At 53.3% G+C, this 19,158-nt stretch overlaps 1 protein-coding gene across 3 annotated transcripts in view; it reads right to left on the minus strand.

The window, feature by feature from the left end:
• The window catches only part of PITPNM3 (PITPNM family member 3), an 88,565-nt gene extending 69,778 nt beyond the window's left edge, over positions 1-18,787 (minus strand). The window contains exons 1-2 of one of the 3 annotated variants that reach the window (XM_074319381.1): positions 18,482-18,787; positions 1,146-1,241 (exon numbers count right to left, since the gene is read on the minus strand). In XM_074319381.1, the coding sequence (XP_074175482.1) occupies positions 1,146-1,241; positions 18,482-18,503 (118 nt within the window). In that variant the 5' untranslated portion in view covers positions 18,504-18,787. Of the gene's footprint in view, positions 1-1,145; positions 1,242-14,622; positions 14,642-18,481 lie in introns of those variants that run through there. The other 2 variants (XM_074319379.1, XM_074319380.1) reach the window with 2 other exon arrangements.
• Between the last annotated feature and the right edge of the window lie 371 nt (positions 18,788-19,158).

Consider the following 19,158-nt stretch of genomic DNA (forward strand, 5'->3'; position numbering starts at 1 on the left):
GCGCTAATGGGGAAACTGAGGCCGAGAGACGGTGAAAGACTTGCCCAAGATCAGAAAATAAGTCAATGGCATGGCTGAGCCCATGTCTCAAGTGTCCTGCTCTGGGTCCAGATGTCTTCCCAGCAGTCTCTTTCTCTTTCAAGACCCCATTTTGCCAGGAATTACAAAGCTGGCCCTGTTTCAGGAGTAAGTCAACCCCCCAAATATGGTGACGCTGCCTCCCGCTGGTCCCCATCCCTGCCCTGCACGTTCTCACCTCTGAGCCTTTGCTCAGGCTGATTGCTTTGCCTGAAATACACACCCCATTTGGTGCTCTTTTCTGCAATTCTTACAGTGCTTCTGTTCTTTCCTCCCTGCTTTACAAGTGCCCCTCGCGATGTCCTGCGTGCTGGTCATGCACCCAGAACTGGGGCTCAGAGCTGATGCCTGCCCACCATTGTCTCTCACCTGAACGGTTGCAATACTCTTCCTAACTGGTTCCTACTTCCACTCTGGCTCCCCTCCTTTCTGTGGGCTGATCTAAGCCACTCACTGAATCACGAGCCGCCTCATTGCTCCTCTGCCCCTTACTCACTACCTCCCTGCCACATGGGTCTTCTTCAGTTCCTGGAATGCCCCCATCTTCCTGCTTCGGCACCATCATACCTGCTGTGTCCTCTGTCTGGAAGGCTCTTTCTCTCACTCCTCACCTTGCCAACTCCCACCCTCAGTTCTGCACAGAGGATGTGAAGGACTTCCGCACCCTAAGTTAGGTACCCTGTCATCACTTTCTATGAACACCTGGTACTTTTTACTCAGTGGCATTGCTCCCCATCCGTGATTGTATACCCCTCTGGGTAGCTGTTTCATGTTTGTCGCTCCCACGAGACTATAAGCTTGATGAGAACGGTGACCATGTCTACAGTTTACGGTAATACTGAGAGTGCCTAGCACAGTTCCTGAAACAGATCAGGGACTCAGCAAACACTCAAAGAGTGAATAGATGAGTGCTGAGCCCCAGCCCTTGGAGAATTCACAGATTGCATGAGTATGAAGTCTGGAACCACTGTGTCTGAGTGGGGAGAGATGCTAAGCCCCAACAGATTCCTTCTTGGTACTTCCAGAAAGGTCACCCAGCCAATGATGAGAGGATGGGGTTGACTCACCTCTAGCATCAAAGAATTCATCATCCGAGCTCTCCACTGAGTCACTGAGGACATTTCGAAGGTGCCAGGGGGCACCGCCGCCCGGGGTAGGGCCACCTGCCAAAGGGAACACATCCATTAACCAAGCCTGAGACAGTGTCCTGAAATGAAGGAGGTAAACCAAGACCATCCCTGGACCAGGGTCAGGCAGCGTCCTCCCCGCCCCTGTCCTCTCCCGTGCAGTGCTCACTACCTCACAGAGCTCTCCAACTACCCTGCTTTCATTTCGGCCCCAAATACCTCTCTGAGATGGCTCAGCGGGGCAGCAACGAGCGTTCCCATTTTGTATGCGCTAAAACCAAATCTGGAGGTAGTCAGTAGACGTGGCCAAGGTGACACGGTGTATCCATAAGCACAAGGTAAGTTTTGCTGTACTAACAAATGATCTCAGCTGCTTAAAACAACAATGGTCTATTTCTCACTCACACACAGGTTAGAAGGGGGCTGTAGCCATGGCAGCCACTCAAAGGCATCACCACCTTACGATGCCACCATCTCAAAATGACACCTCAAAGTCTGCCAAAACAGGGGAGAAGAGCACAGAAAATCGCACCCAGTCGTAAAGGCTTCTTCCCACAAGGGACATATTTCTGCACACATTTCATTGGCCGAAAGAAGTCACATGGCCGTGCCCAACTTCAGTAGGGTAGAGGAGGGGAGAAGCAGACATCCCGACGAGCACTAGGAATGACTACTACACACGGCAGGGCAGGCTGGCCTAGGACTGCAGCCGCCAGTAGAAAACGTGTCCCAAACTAAGAGAAGGGGGGCCTGAGCTTGGGCTCTACTCCATCTCTGCCACTTACAATCTGTATGGCTTTTCCCTTTCCGTACTACAGCCCCAGTTTCCCCATGTATAGAGTATCAGTACTTTATAGATTGATACTGAGTCACTGAGGACATTTCATGCTCAGTGCCTGTATCTCAGGAGGCCCAGTAATGGCAACTTCTATTATCATTAAGATCTGTAGAGGCCAGGACGTGGGGCTAAGGGGTTCTCCCAAGCAGGCAGGAGCAGGCACAGAGAGAATATGGCCCCTTCCCTAAACTCTGTCCCAACCCACCTCCTGCTCCAGGACCAGGGGGAGGAAGTCAGAGACAGAGTGGGGGACAGGAGCGTCTCTCCCCACTCCCCATTCTCCGAGCTCCTCTCCCAGGCACTTCGGGACTCACAGGAAACCAGCTGGTGCCCAGCACATCCATGAACCTCTCCGCGTGCTCCCTGGACACATGAAATACTGGGGATTGCAGATGGACTCAAATTTAATTGTAAGAATTAAAACCATAAAAGTGTTAGAAGAAAATGGACCTGGTAATTTTCCTGAGGAAATAATCAGAGTACACAAAGATGGAAGTGTACAGCTGATCATCTCAGTGTTCTGGTACTATATAAAAAATAAAAAATAAATAAATAAATAAAAACCTGGAAGAAATCCCAGTGTCCATCCGTAGGGGACTGGATGTACGTTCAAATACAGTCATAAAGGGAATTCTTTGCAACTATTGGAAAAAATGAAGTAGCTCCTTGTGTACTGACATGGCAAGATGCCCATGGAATATGGTTAGAAGGAAAAAATGCAGGTAGGTCCCAGAACGGTATGTTCCTTTTGACCTCGTTTTTGAAAAACATACTTATACCTGCATACCGAGAATACGTGCAGCATGTTTAAGAGCTCCGGCTCTGAGGTTGGAGTGGCCTGGATTCAAGCTCAGGCCTTGCCTCTTAGAAGCTGTGTGATGTCAGATGAGGCCCTTCACCTCTCTGTGCCTCAGTTTCCTCAGCCATAAAGTGAGGACAGCTCACATCTGCCTCGTGAGCCTGTTGTAACGATTAAATAAAATGCATCAAAGTGCTTAGCACAGGGCCTAACATATAGTAGCAACTGTTCACAACAATAATTACTGTATAAATATACTTGCAGATGCATTAAAATGTCTAGAAGGACATGCACCAAAATGTCAATAGAGATTATCTTTACCGAGAAGAGACGGGAAACTCAGCTCTTACACTGCACATGTAATTTTATATGACTATTAATTTTATTAATTCATCTTATTTTGTCAGTTCTAAGATGCATATTTTTTACACTTTTAAAATTGGGGTGCATCGTACATGATGGCATATCATCACTGGCATTGTTTATTCTCTCCTGGGGCATGGAAAATAAGGGTGCATCTGATAACTGATTGCATCTTAGATTCAGTGGAAAACAGTAAAACCACTATGCACACAGCATACACCTTTCCTGAGGCTTCAGCCCTGGCCACCAGGCACACAAGTCCTGCCTCTAGAGAGACTTGGGTTCCTATAGCAGCAATGCCCTTGACTCAGTTTCCCCATCTTTACAATGAGAAATCCAACAGAGACTGTCCCTTGGAACTTTGCAACTCAGACTGATGTTTGAGGAGCCCATGTGGCACACCACAGATGTCAATGAACAGGGGAGAGGTGGGCTGTACCCCCAGCCATGGCTAGTGTGCACAGTATGATACAGTCTTTGGAGGACCTCCTGCAGCCCCCGCTCACCACCCTGTCACCCTGCAGCATGCTGGCACTTATGTTCTGGGATCTGGGCTCCCTGCCCTGAGCCCAGATCCCAGAACATAAACTATTCCTGAAGGGAGAGACACAGCCCTCCTGCCTGGTCCCCCTGCCCCACCCACCATGAACTGCCCAAAATACAGCCAGCTTGAGCTCCATAGCTTGGAGCGAGGTGAGAATCACGTGCTGAGACACAGAGGAGGCAGAAGCCACAGGGAACACTGACCCAGGAGTCACCTCTGGGCACAAAGCTGGGTCTGCCCCACACTACCCTCTAAACTTTTGATTCTCATCCACCAGTGAGGAGAGCATGACAGTCTTGTCAGCAATTTCCCACCCACGGGCCCTGGACTTACTGCAAGGGAGGTTTAGAATCCAGATGCACCAAAACTGAGTATTCCTAACGTGGATATGGGAGTGTTTTCTAAATGAATGTGGAGGAAGTTCTAGCTAGTGCACTAAGACAAGAAAAAGAAATAAAAGGTATACATATTGGAATGAAAAAAAAAATAAAACTGCCTTTATTCTTGAATGGCGTGATTGTCTATATAGAAAACAAAAACTCTACAAAATCTACAAAAGGCCCCACTGTAACTAATAATTGAGTATAGCAAGATCGCAGTATACAAGATTAATATACAGAAGTCAATTGCACTCCTATATATCTGCAATTAACAACCAGAATTTGGAATTTAAAAACAAATATCATTTACAATAGCACACGTGCGCTCATGCGCACACACATACACACACAGAAATAAAAATTTTTAAAAAGTGCTTAGGTATAAATGAACTGTATGTGGAGATTTCTGTGACTCAAAAAATACAACCACTTAAAATTCTTTCTAAATTTACATTAATTCTATGTTTTCCCAACAGATAATAAAGGTATGAAACCTATCACACATTCTATATTAATACACAAATATCCCTTGCTGTCCAAATCTACTCCATTCCTAAGAAGCAAGAATTTGGATAATCAGGACAGTTACATTATCCTCATCCATTTGATTCCTGAGTTCTGGATGATGGGCAGCATGAGTTTAAATGGTGATGGGTCCATCTGAAGATTTATCTGAGACTATTTCATGCCTGAGTTTGAATAGCAAGAGTTAAAGAGAGAAGTTCCTAGATGGTGGCCCTCATACCTGGACAGTAGACACTCCACCCAAGAACTAAGACAAGAATATTTCTGCAAACCTCCCCCTCACAAATAGCATGTGCTAGAGCCTAAGGAAAAGAGGAAAGCTCTAGAATGTGTCCCTCCTCACCATCCCCACCTAATCCATCCCTTCAGGCCACCGTCATCCTAGGTCACAGCAACACTGATGCCGTGTCATGGGCTGGCCATTGTGGGAGTCCCAGTGGGGAGAACGAGGCAGAGGGAAGGCTGCAGGAAGACCAGTTCAGCTCTATTTGAGGGAGGTGTTCTCCAGCTAGAGGAAGGCAGAGAGGGAAGGGCGTTTGGGGGTCAAAGGGAGCTGTCCATCCCACAGGCACTGTGTTAGGTGCTGGGGACTCCAAAATGAATAAGAGGGACAGGGTGGGGCCCTCACAGTGCTTACATTCTGCCGGGGGCAGGGAGAGACTGACCTGCAACAAGTAAACAAGGATAATTTCAGCAGTGGAAAATGCCATAAAGAAAATAAAACCTCTACCTTCCTACCTTCACCTCCACCACATTCTCCTTCCGTGAGGGTCTCTTACGATGTAATTCTAGCCTGAAGAACAGACAGGCATGGACACGTGGATCTGTATATCCACTGAGGGAGATGGATGAGGGCAACCAGCCTCAGTCATCAAAAGAATGTTGTCACTAATACTGTGTCTCTCCTTTCAGGTGACCCTTCACCTGACTGGTGACTCTCCTTTGTGGTCAAAATCTATATGTGAATTTCTTTTCAGAGGCACATTTGATCTCATTTACTTTTCTCCTCTTTGTTCTCAAAATGTACACCTGCACTGGTTCTTAAATGGATACTCCAAGTTTGTTTAAATGTGCTACCAGTCCCTCCCTCCTCTCAGGCAGGGGTTGCCCAAAACAACTCCTGGAAAGGTGGGTGCATGGGGGGAATGTTGGCTGTCTGCCCTTGTGTAAAAAAGAACCAGCACAAACGTATAAAGCTAGGAAGTGGCCGTCACCTGGCTTCCGGGTGGGAGATGCTTCCTTCAGCATTTCCTCCTGCTTGCAGATTTTTTAGCAAACAGCAAAAGTCATATGTCAGAAAAGGAAAACAGCAATGGACAGAATATCTTGGGAAGGGTGTGAGGGGAAGGCCTTGCTGCAAGGGTATCAGGGGAGTGGAAGCTTGAATGCTAAGTACAAGTGTATAAGTGTGTGTGCACGCATGCACCTGCACACATACATATGGAATGGACAGGCAGGGTGCATCGATGAGAGCCTTCCAGAATGAAGGAACTGCAGGGAAAGGTTGCACATGTGAGCTTGGCACATCCGAGGGACAGAAAGAAACCCATGTGGCTGGGAGAGGTGATGGAGGGGGAGACAGGTAAGAGGAGGAGCCAGAGAAGGTGGGTTTGGCCTGTTGTGGAGGGGAGCTCAGAACAGGTGGGTTTTAAGGTTCCAACCGCCATCTAGAGTCTACCTCTCGCATAAGAAGAAGGGAACACAGATGCCCAAGGGGGTCAGGAAGTCTCCTGAGGGGTGGGACGGAGGGCACAAGTCAGGTGTGCTAAAGGCCACACACGGTCTTGAGAGTCAGAAAAGGTGGGCACCATGGTCCAGAACAGCAAAGGCAAAGGCCCAGAAGGCCATGCTCTTAGAGGCAGGTCCTGCACTAACCTTTCTGCATTGTCTGTGTCCACTATGTGGTCCCAGGAGGAAGAGGACCAAGCAGTAACACGCTGCTAGCTGCTTCACAGGTATGAATTATCCTAACCAAGCCCTGTGTAGTGGGTGCCCTGACTCCCCATCTTACAGCTAAGGAAACAAAGATTCAGAGATGGAAGTGCTCGAGGTCATAAAGCCAACAAGTGATGGAGGCAGGATTTGAACCCAGATCCATCTGCCTCCAAGGTCTGTGCTCAGGACTACCATGCTGGGTACTTTCTATCAGCAAGGGGTTCCCAGATCTCCTCCTCTCTCTTGGTCAATCATAACCCTCCCACCTGTTGCTGGTCAGCTGGGCAGGGGCCGGAGGCCTGTCTCTTGTTACTTTCAGGAGGGGGCAGCCGTGGGAGCAGCTGTTCCAATTCTAGAACCATCTGCCCAGCAGATCTGCAAATTAGTGTCTGGGTATCCTTGCATCTGTGTGAAAATCTAAATGTGTGTTCACATTCCTTGAAGAGCACAAGCCTCCCCAACCAGCCACTCCCCCTTCCTAAGCCCATTCCTAAGACACATCCATGAACACATGTTCTCATGTACTCTCTCCCTTATCCCCTACACACACACACACACACACACACACACACACACACACACACACACATCAGCTCCCTGCTATGGGTGAAAATTTAGCAGAAAGGTTAGAGCATGGGCTTTGAAGCGACACGAACCTGGGTTCAATGCTACCACTTACTAGTCTGTGACCTGAAGCAAATTAACCTCTCTGAGCCTCACTTTTCTCATCTGTAAAATGGGTATCATAATTCTTGCCTCACTGTAAGGCAATTTAACTAAGATCACCCACTAAAGTGTCCACCACTGCCTGGCATGCAGAAGAGGGTGCCCCTCATCAGCTACAGGATCAAGGTGCAGGCAGGGCTCTGGCAGCCACCTGTGCCCTGTGGGGCTTCATCCAGGGCACCTCCCCAAGGCTGCAGGATTCCTTCTGTATTCTCTAATACCCAGCCTACACACTCCAGCAGACTGTCCTTCTGTCACACCTTCACTACCACACTGATTTAAAACTATAAGTCAGAATAAAAGAGACAGGGGGCTATCTCAACCTTTCCCCAGCAATCCAGAAACAAATGATCCCTCACACCCCAGGATGCCCTGATCTCCCAGCAGAGTTCCAAGCTGGGTGCTACGGGGGGAAGGGCTGCCGGGAGCCTTCCCTTCTCTCTCCTGGCCCTTCTACCCAGCACCTGCACGTCCAGTGTGGTCTCCGGGACCTTGTCACAGGCTTAGGCCTCCCCATCACGAGTGCAGCCAGAGTGCTGGCTCAGGTCATCCACAGCACATGCCCACCTTCCCCACCTCAGCCCTGGCTCCCAGGGACACAGGATACGCACACAGATGGACAGGAGTGTGTTGTAGGTGCTCTGCCCTAAATCGGGACCTCAGGCAGCCCTCGCCTAAGGGCCAGAGCCCTGCCAGAAGGGAGAGACCACCTTGCTCTCAGGAGCCCAGTCTGAAGCGAGAGCTATTTCACAGTAAGGCAAGCCCTGGCATAGTGAGTGAGGGATGCAGGTATTGGCCAACTCTTCCTGGGCCAGACCTTGGGCCAGATGGTGCCCAAGAGGAAGGAGTTGGGGACAGAGCTGAACTGGATCAGCCCCTGCCCTGGGGTGCCAGCCTCAAGGCCCAGCCCTGTACCACCCCTGCACAGAGCACAGGACAAAGGAGTGGGCAGCCGAGCACCGGGGCTAAATGTGTATATCCCCCGTCCCATCGGGGTAGACGGCACCTTCCTGAGGCAGAAACCCTGCAGGCTGGAGGGACCAGGAGGCCTTCCTGGGAGGGGCAAGCTGAGCCTTAAAGGAAGGCTGGGCAGGGAGGGAGGGAGGAGGGACATGAGTCAAAGCAATCAGGCCATTTCTAGGAGAAGCTGGATCTAGAAGTTTCTCAAGAGTTAGCAGTCTGGTTAGTCAGAGCAAGGGAGAAGACATCGGCGCCTGCTATGACAGCCACAGCCCTGCAAGAGGTCAGGTCACACCCGCCAATTCTCAGACCTCCGGGGAGCCACAGGCACCTCTGAGTGGCCAAGGTGGGGTGCCCTGAGCTGGCCCTGCTGCCTGTGACTGCGGCTTCTGGGCCCAGCCCTGCCTGAGACTGTATCTGGGACCGTGGCCTGGCATGTCTGCTGGATTCAGCAATCTGTGCCTCAGAAGGGGAGAGGGGCCAAGAGGTAGAAAAGTGCTTGGCTGCAGCTCATTCAGATGGGCCCTCTATCTCCCCCCCACACACACACACACACACACACACACACACACACACACACACACACACACACACACACAGAGTCTCACACACATACATTCATTTCTATCACACCTCACTGCCCCCCGCTGGCCTAGAACCCCAGGGCCCCACATGTAGGGTGCAGAGTATAAGATGAGTGGAGTCTGGGTGAAGCTCCCAGGCCGGTGACTGTCCTCCTCTCTGCGCCCCCTCCTGGAGCCTGGCCTTCCCCCTCTTTCACATGAACCACTGTCCCATTTCCACTTCCACTTGAGGTTGGTTCAAATCCCGTCTCTGCTGCTTATTAATTGGAGATCTTACTAAATATCCCTGTACACGTCTTTGTGCCTTAGCTTCCTCCTCTGTAAAATGGGGGTAAAATTAGGGTTGCTATAAGGATGAAGTGAATTAATATTTGAAAACGGTTTAGCATAATGCCTGGCACTCAGTGCTATAAAAGGGTTTGTTAAGCGCTATAAATAATCATGATTATCCACAGGCCTTTCTTTGATCCCTTTCTACGTGGAGTCTCCCAAGGGTGGGCCCCTCACCTTCTCGGCCCCTGGAATGGGATCTCAGAGGGCAGATCAGGAACTGTCCTCCTCTCCCTAAGGCTGGAAGTGCCTGTTCCCCGATTCTCAGGGAACGCTTTTGGTACACGGCTAATCCCTCTCTCCTCTCTTCCAGCAGAGCTCTGTGCAGCTATGTTTTGTCTGCCCCTCAAACCTTGAACTATGTTCCAGAACGCCCTTTGCCCGTGCCCAGCAGAGCACCTATCTGCAGACAGGGACCAGGCCTGCCTGCAGCCCGGGGCAGACACCTGGTAGGAATCCTCTCCAGGTTCTCCCAGGCCAGGGCTCGGCACAGAGAAAGCTCTTGTTATGTGCAGCATGGCCCAGCACGGGGTAGGTCCCAGAAGGGTCTTCTCAGGGAAGTGTCCCATAGGACATGTCCTCAGGCCCCCTGTCTGGGTCAGGATGAGTCTGGGGACCAGACCTGACCAGCCTATGCTCAGACATCAAGGGGCTGTGGGGCCACCCAGGGAGGGACAAGAGGCCAGGAGACGCTGCTTCCAGAAAAAGGCATCACCGAAGGAAACCAGTGCTGGTTGGGGTTTGGTTGCTATAGAAACATGTCCTAACTATCTCTCAAACTGCTGTATATGCCACTGATGAGCTTGTGTGCTGGGCTGTTTCAGGGGACATGCAGGGAGCCCCAGAAGGGCCTGTCTGCTGGAGTTCCCAGCACCTGAAGCCCAGATCCTGAAGGACCCAGAAGGAATCCAGCTTCTGGGGCAACCAGGCAGCTCCATCATCAGCCCAGGGATGGATTCAAGGATCGAGGCTGAGACTCCAGGCTGCAGAATTATCCTGAGACTCGCCACAGCCCCAACCTTGACCTCAACCACAGTCTGAACCTTGAGCTGGCCACAGACCAAGGCATAGCCCTGATCACAGAACAAGCTGAGACCCGGCCGCAGACCAGGCCACAACCGCGATCTCAAACCGAGCTATGACGTTGACCACAGACCAAGCCACAAAATAAACCTTGACCCAGCCACAGTCCCCGTCGCAAATTCAGCAACCCATCAAGCAATGACTCCAGCCTGACTCCAGCCTGACCCTGGCTGTCCACAGCCCCAGGCACAATCCAGGGGCTGCATCAAATAACATCAAGGATATTTTTACAGCTAACGCTAAATTCTGGACAGCATTTTCCACCACTGCCAGGGACTGGTATGGCCTTCACTTCCTATTGTCTTCACCAGAGCCCAGTAAGGTCATTAAAGAAGGGCCACGATCCCTGTTTGCAGATGAGAAAAGGGAAACTCAGGGGAGGAAGCTGACCTGCCCACTGTCACACTCCCATTACCAGGGGTGGGCGACGGTGGGATTGCGGGCTGGTGTCCCCAGCAGGACACAGTTGGACAACTCAGTTGCTTTGGAAAAGATGTGCTTTTTGAAGACCTGCTGGTATCTCATAAATATGTCATTTAAACACCCATTAATTACCTTATTTAGGAGCTAATTAGTGATTAATAGCTTTGGCTATCTATTGTACTTTCATTTGCTCTGCTAATTCGGCTCCCAACAGTTCTGAGTTATTTGGAACAATTCTCCCAAGCCCCAGATGTCCCCCCTCTGTCCCTCCAGACTCTGGCTCCATAAGGAACTTTCTCCTCCCTCTAAAGGGAACTCCCCTAGCATCTGTCACTGATGGCTTTGCCACCTGTAGGCTCCTCAGGAGGGCAGTGAGGGGAGCCCCAAAAGAGGGGACAGAGGGCCCTCTCTGCAGCCACAGGAAGGCACTCCTTCCAATCATCCCAGGACCCACTGTGGGGAGCAGGCAAAGGAGGCTAGGGACCCAGGCACCCAACCAAGGCATGGAGAGACCATGTTGGGGTCACAGATTCTGTTGAGGATGCTGGGGGCTCTTTCAGAGACCCCCCCACCTGCCCCCAACCTCCATCATCAGCCAGCCAGCTTTTTGGTAAGTGCACGAAAGACTACCATCAGCCTGATGCAAGCAGCAGCAAGAAAGCAGCCTCTCCCCCAGCAAGGACCTAGGTGACTTCACATTGTCCATTTGTACCGTGTGCCACTCTGGATTGCTATTGCGCAAGCATGGGACCCCAGGTTGCCTCTGTCCCCAAGCTCTCTATTTGGTGCCAAATCCCAGCACTTGGAATTACCAGCCAGGACCCTGGAGGCAAGGCTGCTTAATGCTCTCATGGCTGTTCCAGATTACACTGTACAAGAAGGAAACAAACAGGCAGCAAGGGATAAACACCCCCCCTCCACTGGGCAGTAATGGGAAAGCTGAAAATAGCCCTTTTTATACCACTAGGGATGATTCCAGGGTTGCTCAGCTGGGACCAGCCTCACGGGAGGCAGGAGGCGGGAAGTGGGGCTGAAGAAAGGAGAAGGAAGCTACGGGGCAATGGGAGGCCGAAGGGAGTTCTGATCAGGAAGGCAGAGATCTGGAGCATTCTGGAGCAGCCCAGAAAAAGGTCAGAGGTGTATGCGTGTCCACAGATGCTCAAAACCTTCCAAAGACGGACTCTTAGGACAGCTGCCATCCCCACCAGCGTACAGTTCGTATCCCGCACACCTAGGTCTCTCCCCGAGGTCAGGAGTGCAGGCGCGATGTGCTCAGCAAACACTGAGAGCCAAGCAAACACAGCATCAGCAGCAGACGGCTCAGAAGAGGCTCTCAATCCTCCAGAACTCAGCGCCCCTCCCAGATAGAGCCGGACGTGTTTCTATTTTTGCTTTCAACCCTTGTTTGGCATCCCCAGCTAACAGACGGCTACTTCCCCTCCCTCCAGAATAATGGGGCATCTGGGAAAGGGGACACCTCCTCGCTGGTCTCCCCTGTCCCTGGCCTGCAAATAAACAGACTGGCCCTCACAGAGGAAGATGAGGCCCCAGACCCCCCCGGTGACACCCTGGCAGGGTGTCAGCTCCCAGCTCTCCTGCTCACCAGCCCTGGAGAGGAGCCTCACCGAGACACCGAGAAAGAACAGCTTGACACGCAAGAACTTTGGTTTCCAGAGGCAAAGGCACCTGCCCCCTGCCAAGCCTGGCCGTCCACACTGACCTCGCTCCCCACGGCTACAAAGCCTTCCTCCAGGGTCCCGAACTCAGCCCAGAGACAGACCACAACCCAAACCCCTACATGCCACCCCCGCCTTGAACCAAGCCCTGACATGGCCACACCGGTTCTTAGCTGGGCCCCAGCTGGAGCCATGGCCCCAAGTGTAAGAGAACTCAGGAATGCAGCCCTGAGGAGAGCCTGGAGGAAGCAGGGTGGGGTCCCACCGCAGAGCCTCTAATGGCAGGAGACTCCCCACCCATCCACCCTTTCCACACATGACCCCCATGGGGGCTGGTGGCCACACAGCTGTGCAGGTCTCCACAGGCAGACGTGGGCCCTGGAGGTGGCATTTACCTCCGGAGTGACTCACTAAGGCTCCCATTCCTTTGTGAAAGGGGGTGCAATTTAGCATTTTCTTTCTCTGTAGAAAACAAGAATTTTAAAAGCAAGAGTATAGAGATTTGAGGGAGTGGGTGGGGAGCTCAGATCTCATTTGATTTCTAAACTCATTTGTTATGCATTCTCTCATCCCCCCTCCCACCCCTAGCCCTTCCCCTGGGGGTTCTGGCCACCCCCTTCCACAGTGGCTCCTGGCTGCAGCTCTGGTGATGGGCTGGGGCCCAGGGCCCCCAGGAGGCACGTGCTCTTCATGTGCCTGTCCTCAGCACCCCATTTGTTCCCCCAGCCCCACCACACTTGTGGAAGTGTCCTTGTGAAGTAGGAGGTGGGAGGAGGTGATGCCCCTGGAGGCACAGTAAAGCCAGCAGGGAAGGAGGCCGACAAAGAAGGAGCAGTGTTAGAGCTGGGACGGACTCAAAGCTCGTCCTGACCCCCCAACTCTTCCCTCCCCTTCCCCTTTTACAGATGAGGAAACTGAGGCCCAGAGGGGCCGTTCAAGGTCAGTTACAGAGCCAGGTCTCTTCTTTGTTAAAATTTAGCTCCTAAGAATGCTGACTCCAAGAGTAGAAGATACCTAAGTTCTAATTCCAGCTCTGTCTCTATTTGTGTGTGTGATTCCTGATCCAGACACTTAACCTCTCCGGGCCTCAGTTTTCTCATCCATGAAATGGGATAACATCAGCCCTACCTCAGAAAGATGCTGTCGAGCCATTGGACAGGAAAGCATGCAGAGGACTGCTACCAAAAAATGAGCCAGATTGTTCTCAGGCTAATCCCTGCCCTGTTCCCTCCTCTCTCAAGCCTGGAATCTCAGAGAATTCCTGGGAGGAGGCCAAGTCTAGTGGGAAGTCCCCAATCCGCAAAGTCTCACTGGTCTCCGGGTGCTCCTTGAAGACACCAGACCTCAGAGAAGGACTCTCTGCCTTTCTGGCCTCGGTCTCCCACCCTGCATAATGAACATATAGAACTAGAAGACCTCCAAGCCTCTTCTAGCCATGAAATATCACAATGTACTAAGAGGTATATGAGAAAACATCACGTCTTCTGGCCAATTCAACACAGACACGGCCCCAGCAATGGGGGGTCTAGCCATGTCCTCACACTATGTCTTACCACCAGACTCCCAAACACCAGCCAGGTCTCCGGGGCCTCCAGTTGGGACAGGATGCTTGAGGTGGGGCTTCTGTGTGAGCGACGTTGTCTTTGACTCATGTAACCATACCACAGACAGGACTAAGAGGCAGCAAAGGGTCTCAAACTGGGGCCTTTTGGGGCCTGCTGGGGCCTGCCAGGTCTGCTATGACAGGTAACTCAGCAGGGGAACAAGAGACCTGCCCAACCTCCAGCACTTCCCTAACTGCAGAGAGGTCCACGAAGGCTTCCTGGAGGCAGAGTTTTAGGAAAACCTTGAGTCGGAACATTGGCAACTGTTTTGGCCCCATCCTTCCCCCTGGGCATCTGAATTTGCAATCTTCTTGCAGAATATGCTGATCTTCCCAAGATATATCCCAAAGCAATCCTGGTACCCTGAGCTTGGGATTTCTCCAGAGTCCTGCCTCAAATCCCCTGGCACGTACCCAGAGTCCTGAGGATGCCAGGGCTGGTCTCTTTCAAATGTTCCCTCCTCTGAGAGGTCTAGCCACTTGTTCCTACTCCTAGAAGCCGTGGAGCAGGGGCCCAGAAGGTCTGACTTTGGGATGGTGAGAGGAAGCTGACTCAGCTGAGCAAAGTCCAAACCGAGACTCTGGAAAGTCAGGTTCTAGACCCTGCTCTGCCACCACCTTCTTCTGTGGCCTTTGGCAAATACTTACCCCTCCCCAGGTGTCAGTGTCCCCCTGGTGATGAGGGCTTTGAACATCTGAACATTTGAATATCTGGAAATGTCCTCCAGCTCTAACACTGTAGGATCAGTATATCACTGACTCGAATTACTGGGTTTGATACACTCCAGCCCACTGCTCCTCCCCTCAGAGCACAGGCCAACACCTGGGAGCAAATAAACTGGTTCCTCCAGCCTGGAAGGCCCAGCCCTGTGGCCCCAGCCCAGCCTCTCCAGACGGTCCTGCCCCAGCCTGAGAGGTTCCAAGACCCTCTGTTTCTTCTTGGCTGGGGCCTCCCACTTGCACTACCCCAGGACTGGCAGATACCCCTGCCACCCTGCTGGGAAGCAGAGAAAGGACCTCAGGGCATAAGGAGTAAGAGAGGGGTAGTGTGCTTGGCAGGAACCAGACAAACCCTTTCCAGCCCGGCAAAGCCTCTCTCCACCCTCCCAGGAGCCCTCTTGTAGCAGCCAGAGGGACCTGTGGACACACCCAAATCTTACCGCGTCACCCCTGCCTTCGATGCTCTCTAAAGTTCCTTTCAGCTCTCTGCACCCCTCTAGGAACCCGACACCCCAGCCAGCCAGATTTCTCCACCTTTGGGCATCTTCTGCCCACCCACCTCCATTCCCACCCAGCATCTTCCCACTCCCCACTTACACCTTTCCATTCCAACCTCCTAGCCTTTGTTCACGCCGTTACCCCCACCTGGAAGCCTGCCCCTTATCACCTTCCTGTCCAAATTCTGCCAGCTTTTGAAGCCCAACTCCTAGAGAAATCCCGCCTTCACTGTTTCAAGCCACCCCTGGCCACCCCTCTCTCTGTGCTGCACTGAGATCTGTCCATGGGCAGCTCTTATTGCAAATTATCATTTCCTAAATGGAGCCCCTGGATCTTTCTCCAACCCCAGCCCCTACCTCCCTACAGCTGACTTTCATCCCCAAGGTAAGGCCTCTGTTCCCCTCTGTCCACCAGACCAAGAGCTCCCTCAGGACAAGGCCAAGGGCTCTCCTTCCCTGGCCTTTCCTCTCAAGGCTGAACGTGGGGCACCATGACAATCCTGGTCTGTGTGACTGAAATCTCCCCAGAGATTGGGAACTGGTAATCACTCATTTGGGATCCATCCTCTGCGATTTTTCCAATCCTTTCCAGGACCTGATTACATTTTCTTTCTCATACTGGTGTTCTTCGGGCAACATGAAAATCCTTTCACTGCCTCCCTTCAGCTCCTGTCTGACACAGTTGGCACAGCCATGGCTGGCTGCTCAGGCTGTGCACTGCACAAGTCTAGGGATGCCATTTACTAGACTACAGTGTGATGACCCCGGAGTCACACACTATGGTGCCCCTGAGGCCCAAACCCTATCTCTTCCCTCAGTAGGTGATCCCGTTGGCCAGTTTTTGGAGGGAACATCTCATAAATCATAGAGTGGATCCCTCACTCACAAGCCAGGTTCCTACAGCCTCCTCACCTGGCCTTCAGCCTCCCTTCGTTCTAATGTCACCTCCAGAGTAAAGGCCTGATTATTTATGACCATCAGTCTGTGCATGCGAGGTAGATGGTCCCGAATAGCCACCCCTTTCTGTATTATATCCCCTGCTTGAGCCTCAGTTTCTCTAGCTGTAAAGAGAGGGACTTGGGCTGCTGTCTCCGAGGACTCCCTCTGTTGTAAAGCTCACCAATCTATTCTACAGAGACTGCCAGGAGGGGAGATGAGACTCCCAGATGCACATGGCTGCATGCTGTTTTCAATTCGGTTGGCTTAGGAGCGTAAAGAAGAACCTTTACAAAATGCAAAGTAGCCTGGAAGAGGTGAGCAAAGGAGGAGTAATCGGATTTTGCTGGGGCCAATCCCAAAAGGCTCCTCGGAGTGGCCGCTGAGTATGGGAGAGAAGAGCCTGGGCAGTTCGATCCGGAGGAGGGGAGTCTGTGCTGCCCTGAGGGAAAGGACCAAGCATGAAATTGCAGCAGGAAAGACAAACTGTTAGAACAGTACAAAGCACTGATGCTCAAAGCAGGGCAGTTTTTTTTTACCTGTCACTGGCAACAAATTCCCACAGACTCCACAGACCAAGGCAGAGGGGCTGGGACAGCAACCCCATTCCATAAGGGGGTGACCGATCAGGGCAGGGATGGAGAAAACCCATCACTTAGAGTCCTGAGAATCCAACAGAGCTGGCTCTGTGACCAGGGTCTGCCCAGACCCTCTGGGCCACCTTGAGGGAGCTCTTTCTCTGAGTATGTGTTTCCAGATGTTTAAAAAAGGGGGGAGAATAACATTTCCTGCTTCCTAGGATCGTTGTACACATTGCCCGGTGCCTAGTACAAGCAGTAAGTGTTAACTGCTATTGTGATGGCAGCGCCCTGGCAGGGGTGTGCACGCACACACACACACATACACACACAAAGCAGGGCAGTAGGCGGACACACACCCTGTCTTGCGCACTTTGGGAGGAATGGGGGTGGGTAAGGACCCAACTCAGTGGATAAAGGAGGGAGATAGCCTTTTCCAGCCTCCCTGGTGTCATCTCACTGTACCTCCTCCAGGCAGGGAGAAGGGAGGGAAGCGAGAAAGGGGGTGTTTAAATGTGTTCCATAATTTCTGTGTCTCACACAACCAACCCCACCCCAACAGGACAACTCGGGGACAGAATGGGGGTATATTCTCAGACACCTAAATCACACACCCAGCCTGTGTAGAGGGGGCACCTGAACCCAGTCCAGGGTCTGGGGCAGCATTTGTGGGGTGGCAGTGGATTTACAAACAGCCCACTGGTATCCACACCAAGTGTGTATACAGGTGAATACACACTCATTCCATCACTGTCATCACTTATGGGTAGAGTGTTGGGGTTCATGCCAGGCCAATGCTTAGTTCCCAGGGGATGGCATGGCACCTGCCAACGTCACTGGTTGGATATGACTTCATGGTAGATTTACACACGTCAGCATCACAAGCCAGCCCTGCTAAGACCAGGCTTGCTGCCCCCACTGTATGGCCAGCCCTATGGACTTTCCTCAACCCGGGCCTCCCAAGGCACCATCAGGCCCAGAGTGTGCAAACAGGGGCAGAGTCTGGTCCACGTCCTGATCCCGAGTGCCCAGCTCGGGGCCTGCCACAGAGCAGGTGTTGGTGAATGAACGTCTGTCTGAATGAACGAATGAATGAATGAATGAATGACTAACGCCCACTCCCTTGCACCAGCGGTCTATACCTCTTGAGTCTGGGGGAGGGCAGCGCCCACGGGACCCCAAATGAGGCCCCCTACCTTCAGACCTCAGCACCTGAGGATCTGCCTCAGGGGTCCGGGTGGGGGGAGGAGGCGGGACAGTCACTGGCGGGTGCGGCGCGGAGCACCCCTCCTTCCCAAGAAGAAATCTGGGTCTCCTGGCTGAGCTGGGGGCAGGGGTTGTGGCGTCCTGGAAAGAGCGAGCGGCAGTACAAGGGGGCGCGTCCTGCTTTGCTTTGGGGGGCGTGGGATGGAGCAGCGGCCGCGGGACAGCCCCTTTGGTCCCTGTGCCTGGTCTACCCAGGGCCTCCAGGGGGTGGTGAGAGCTCCCACAGCTGGAATGAACAGGGGCGCCGCAGCCCTGGTCCTTTCCAGCGGGGCCATGGCTAGTGGGACGTGGTGTCCCACGAGGTGACCGGGGGCGCAGGAAGGACGCGGGGCGCGCGGAGCCCCCTTTGCACGCGCCGGGGTTCCGGCCTCGCCGCTGCGGGCTGCAGCCCTCCCGGAACCTCCGCCCACCTGCGCGAGGGGCTCACCTGGGCCGGCCGCCCCTCCTCGAGCCGCGCGGTCCCTCCCCCGGGCCACCGGCCCTGCCCTCCGGGCGCACGCCCGCCCTCACCTGCACGGCCCGCCTTGGCCATGTCCCGGGCGGCGGGCTCCGGCGGTGCTGCCCGGCTCCTCGCGATTCCCGGGCCCGGCCCCGGTCCCAAGCCGCCTCCGGCCCGAGCGGACTCCGAGCGCCGCGCCCCGCGCCCCCGCCCCGCGCGCTCGGCTGCCGCCACCGCAGCCGCCGCCGCCTCGCCGCTCCCTCCCGCTCCCTTAAAGGCGCCGAGCGGCGACCGCGCCGGCCCCCCCGCCGCCGGGGAGGGACTGACGGAGGAAGGCGCCCCACCCGCCCCCGCGGGCCCGCACTCCGCCGGGACCGCGGCCGCCGCTCCAGCCCGCTCGGCTCAGGCCCGCGCGGCCACCGCAGCGCGCGGGGGGCGACCACCGAGACCCCGCCGGGCGCAGAGACCAGGAGCAGAGACCGCGCGAGAGACACGAGACACTGCAGTCCAGACAGAGATGGGAGTCAGGGGCACAGAGACATTGAGACACAGCGTTAGAGAGAACCCCCCTGGGGCTGAAACACCAGCGTGGAGAGAGAAATTCCCAGATGGAAATTCAGAGACTAGAGACCCAGAGCCTGGCACCAGGAGAGTGACTGAGCCTTCAGAGATGAGGAGAGAGGAAGGAAGAAGGGACAAGGAAGCCTCCACGAAGCCAAGAAGAAGGTGGCTCTGGGGATCAGATTCA

This window comes from Rhinolophus sinicus, linkage group LG15 (assembly GCF_036562045.2).
Source record: "Rhinolophus sinicus isolate RSC01 linkage group LG15, ASM3656204v1, whole genome shotgun sequence".
Classification (NCBI taxonomy): Eukaryota; Metazoa; Chordata; class Mammalia; order Chiroptera; family Rhinolophidae; genus Rhinolophus; species Rhinolophus sinicus.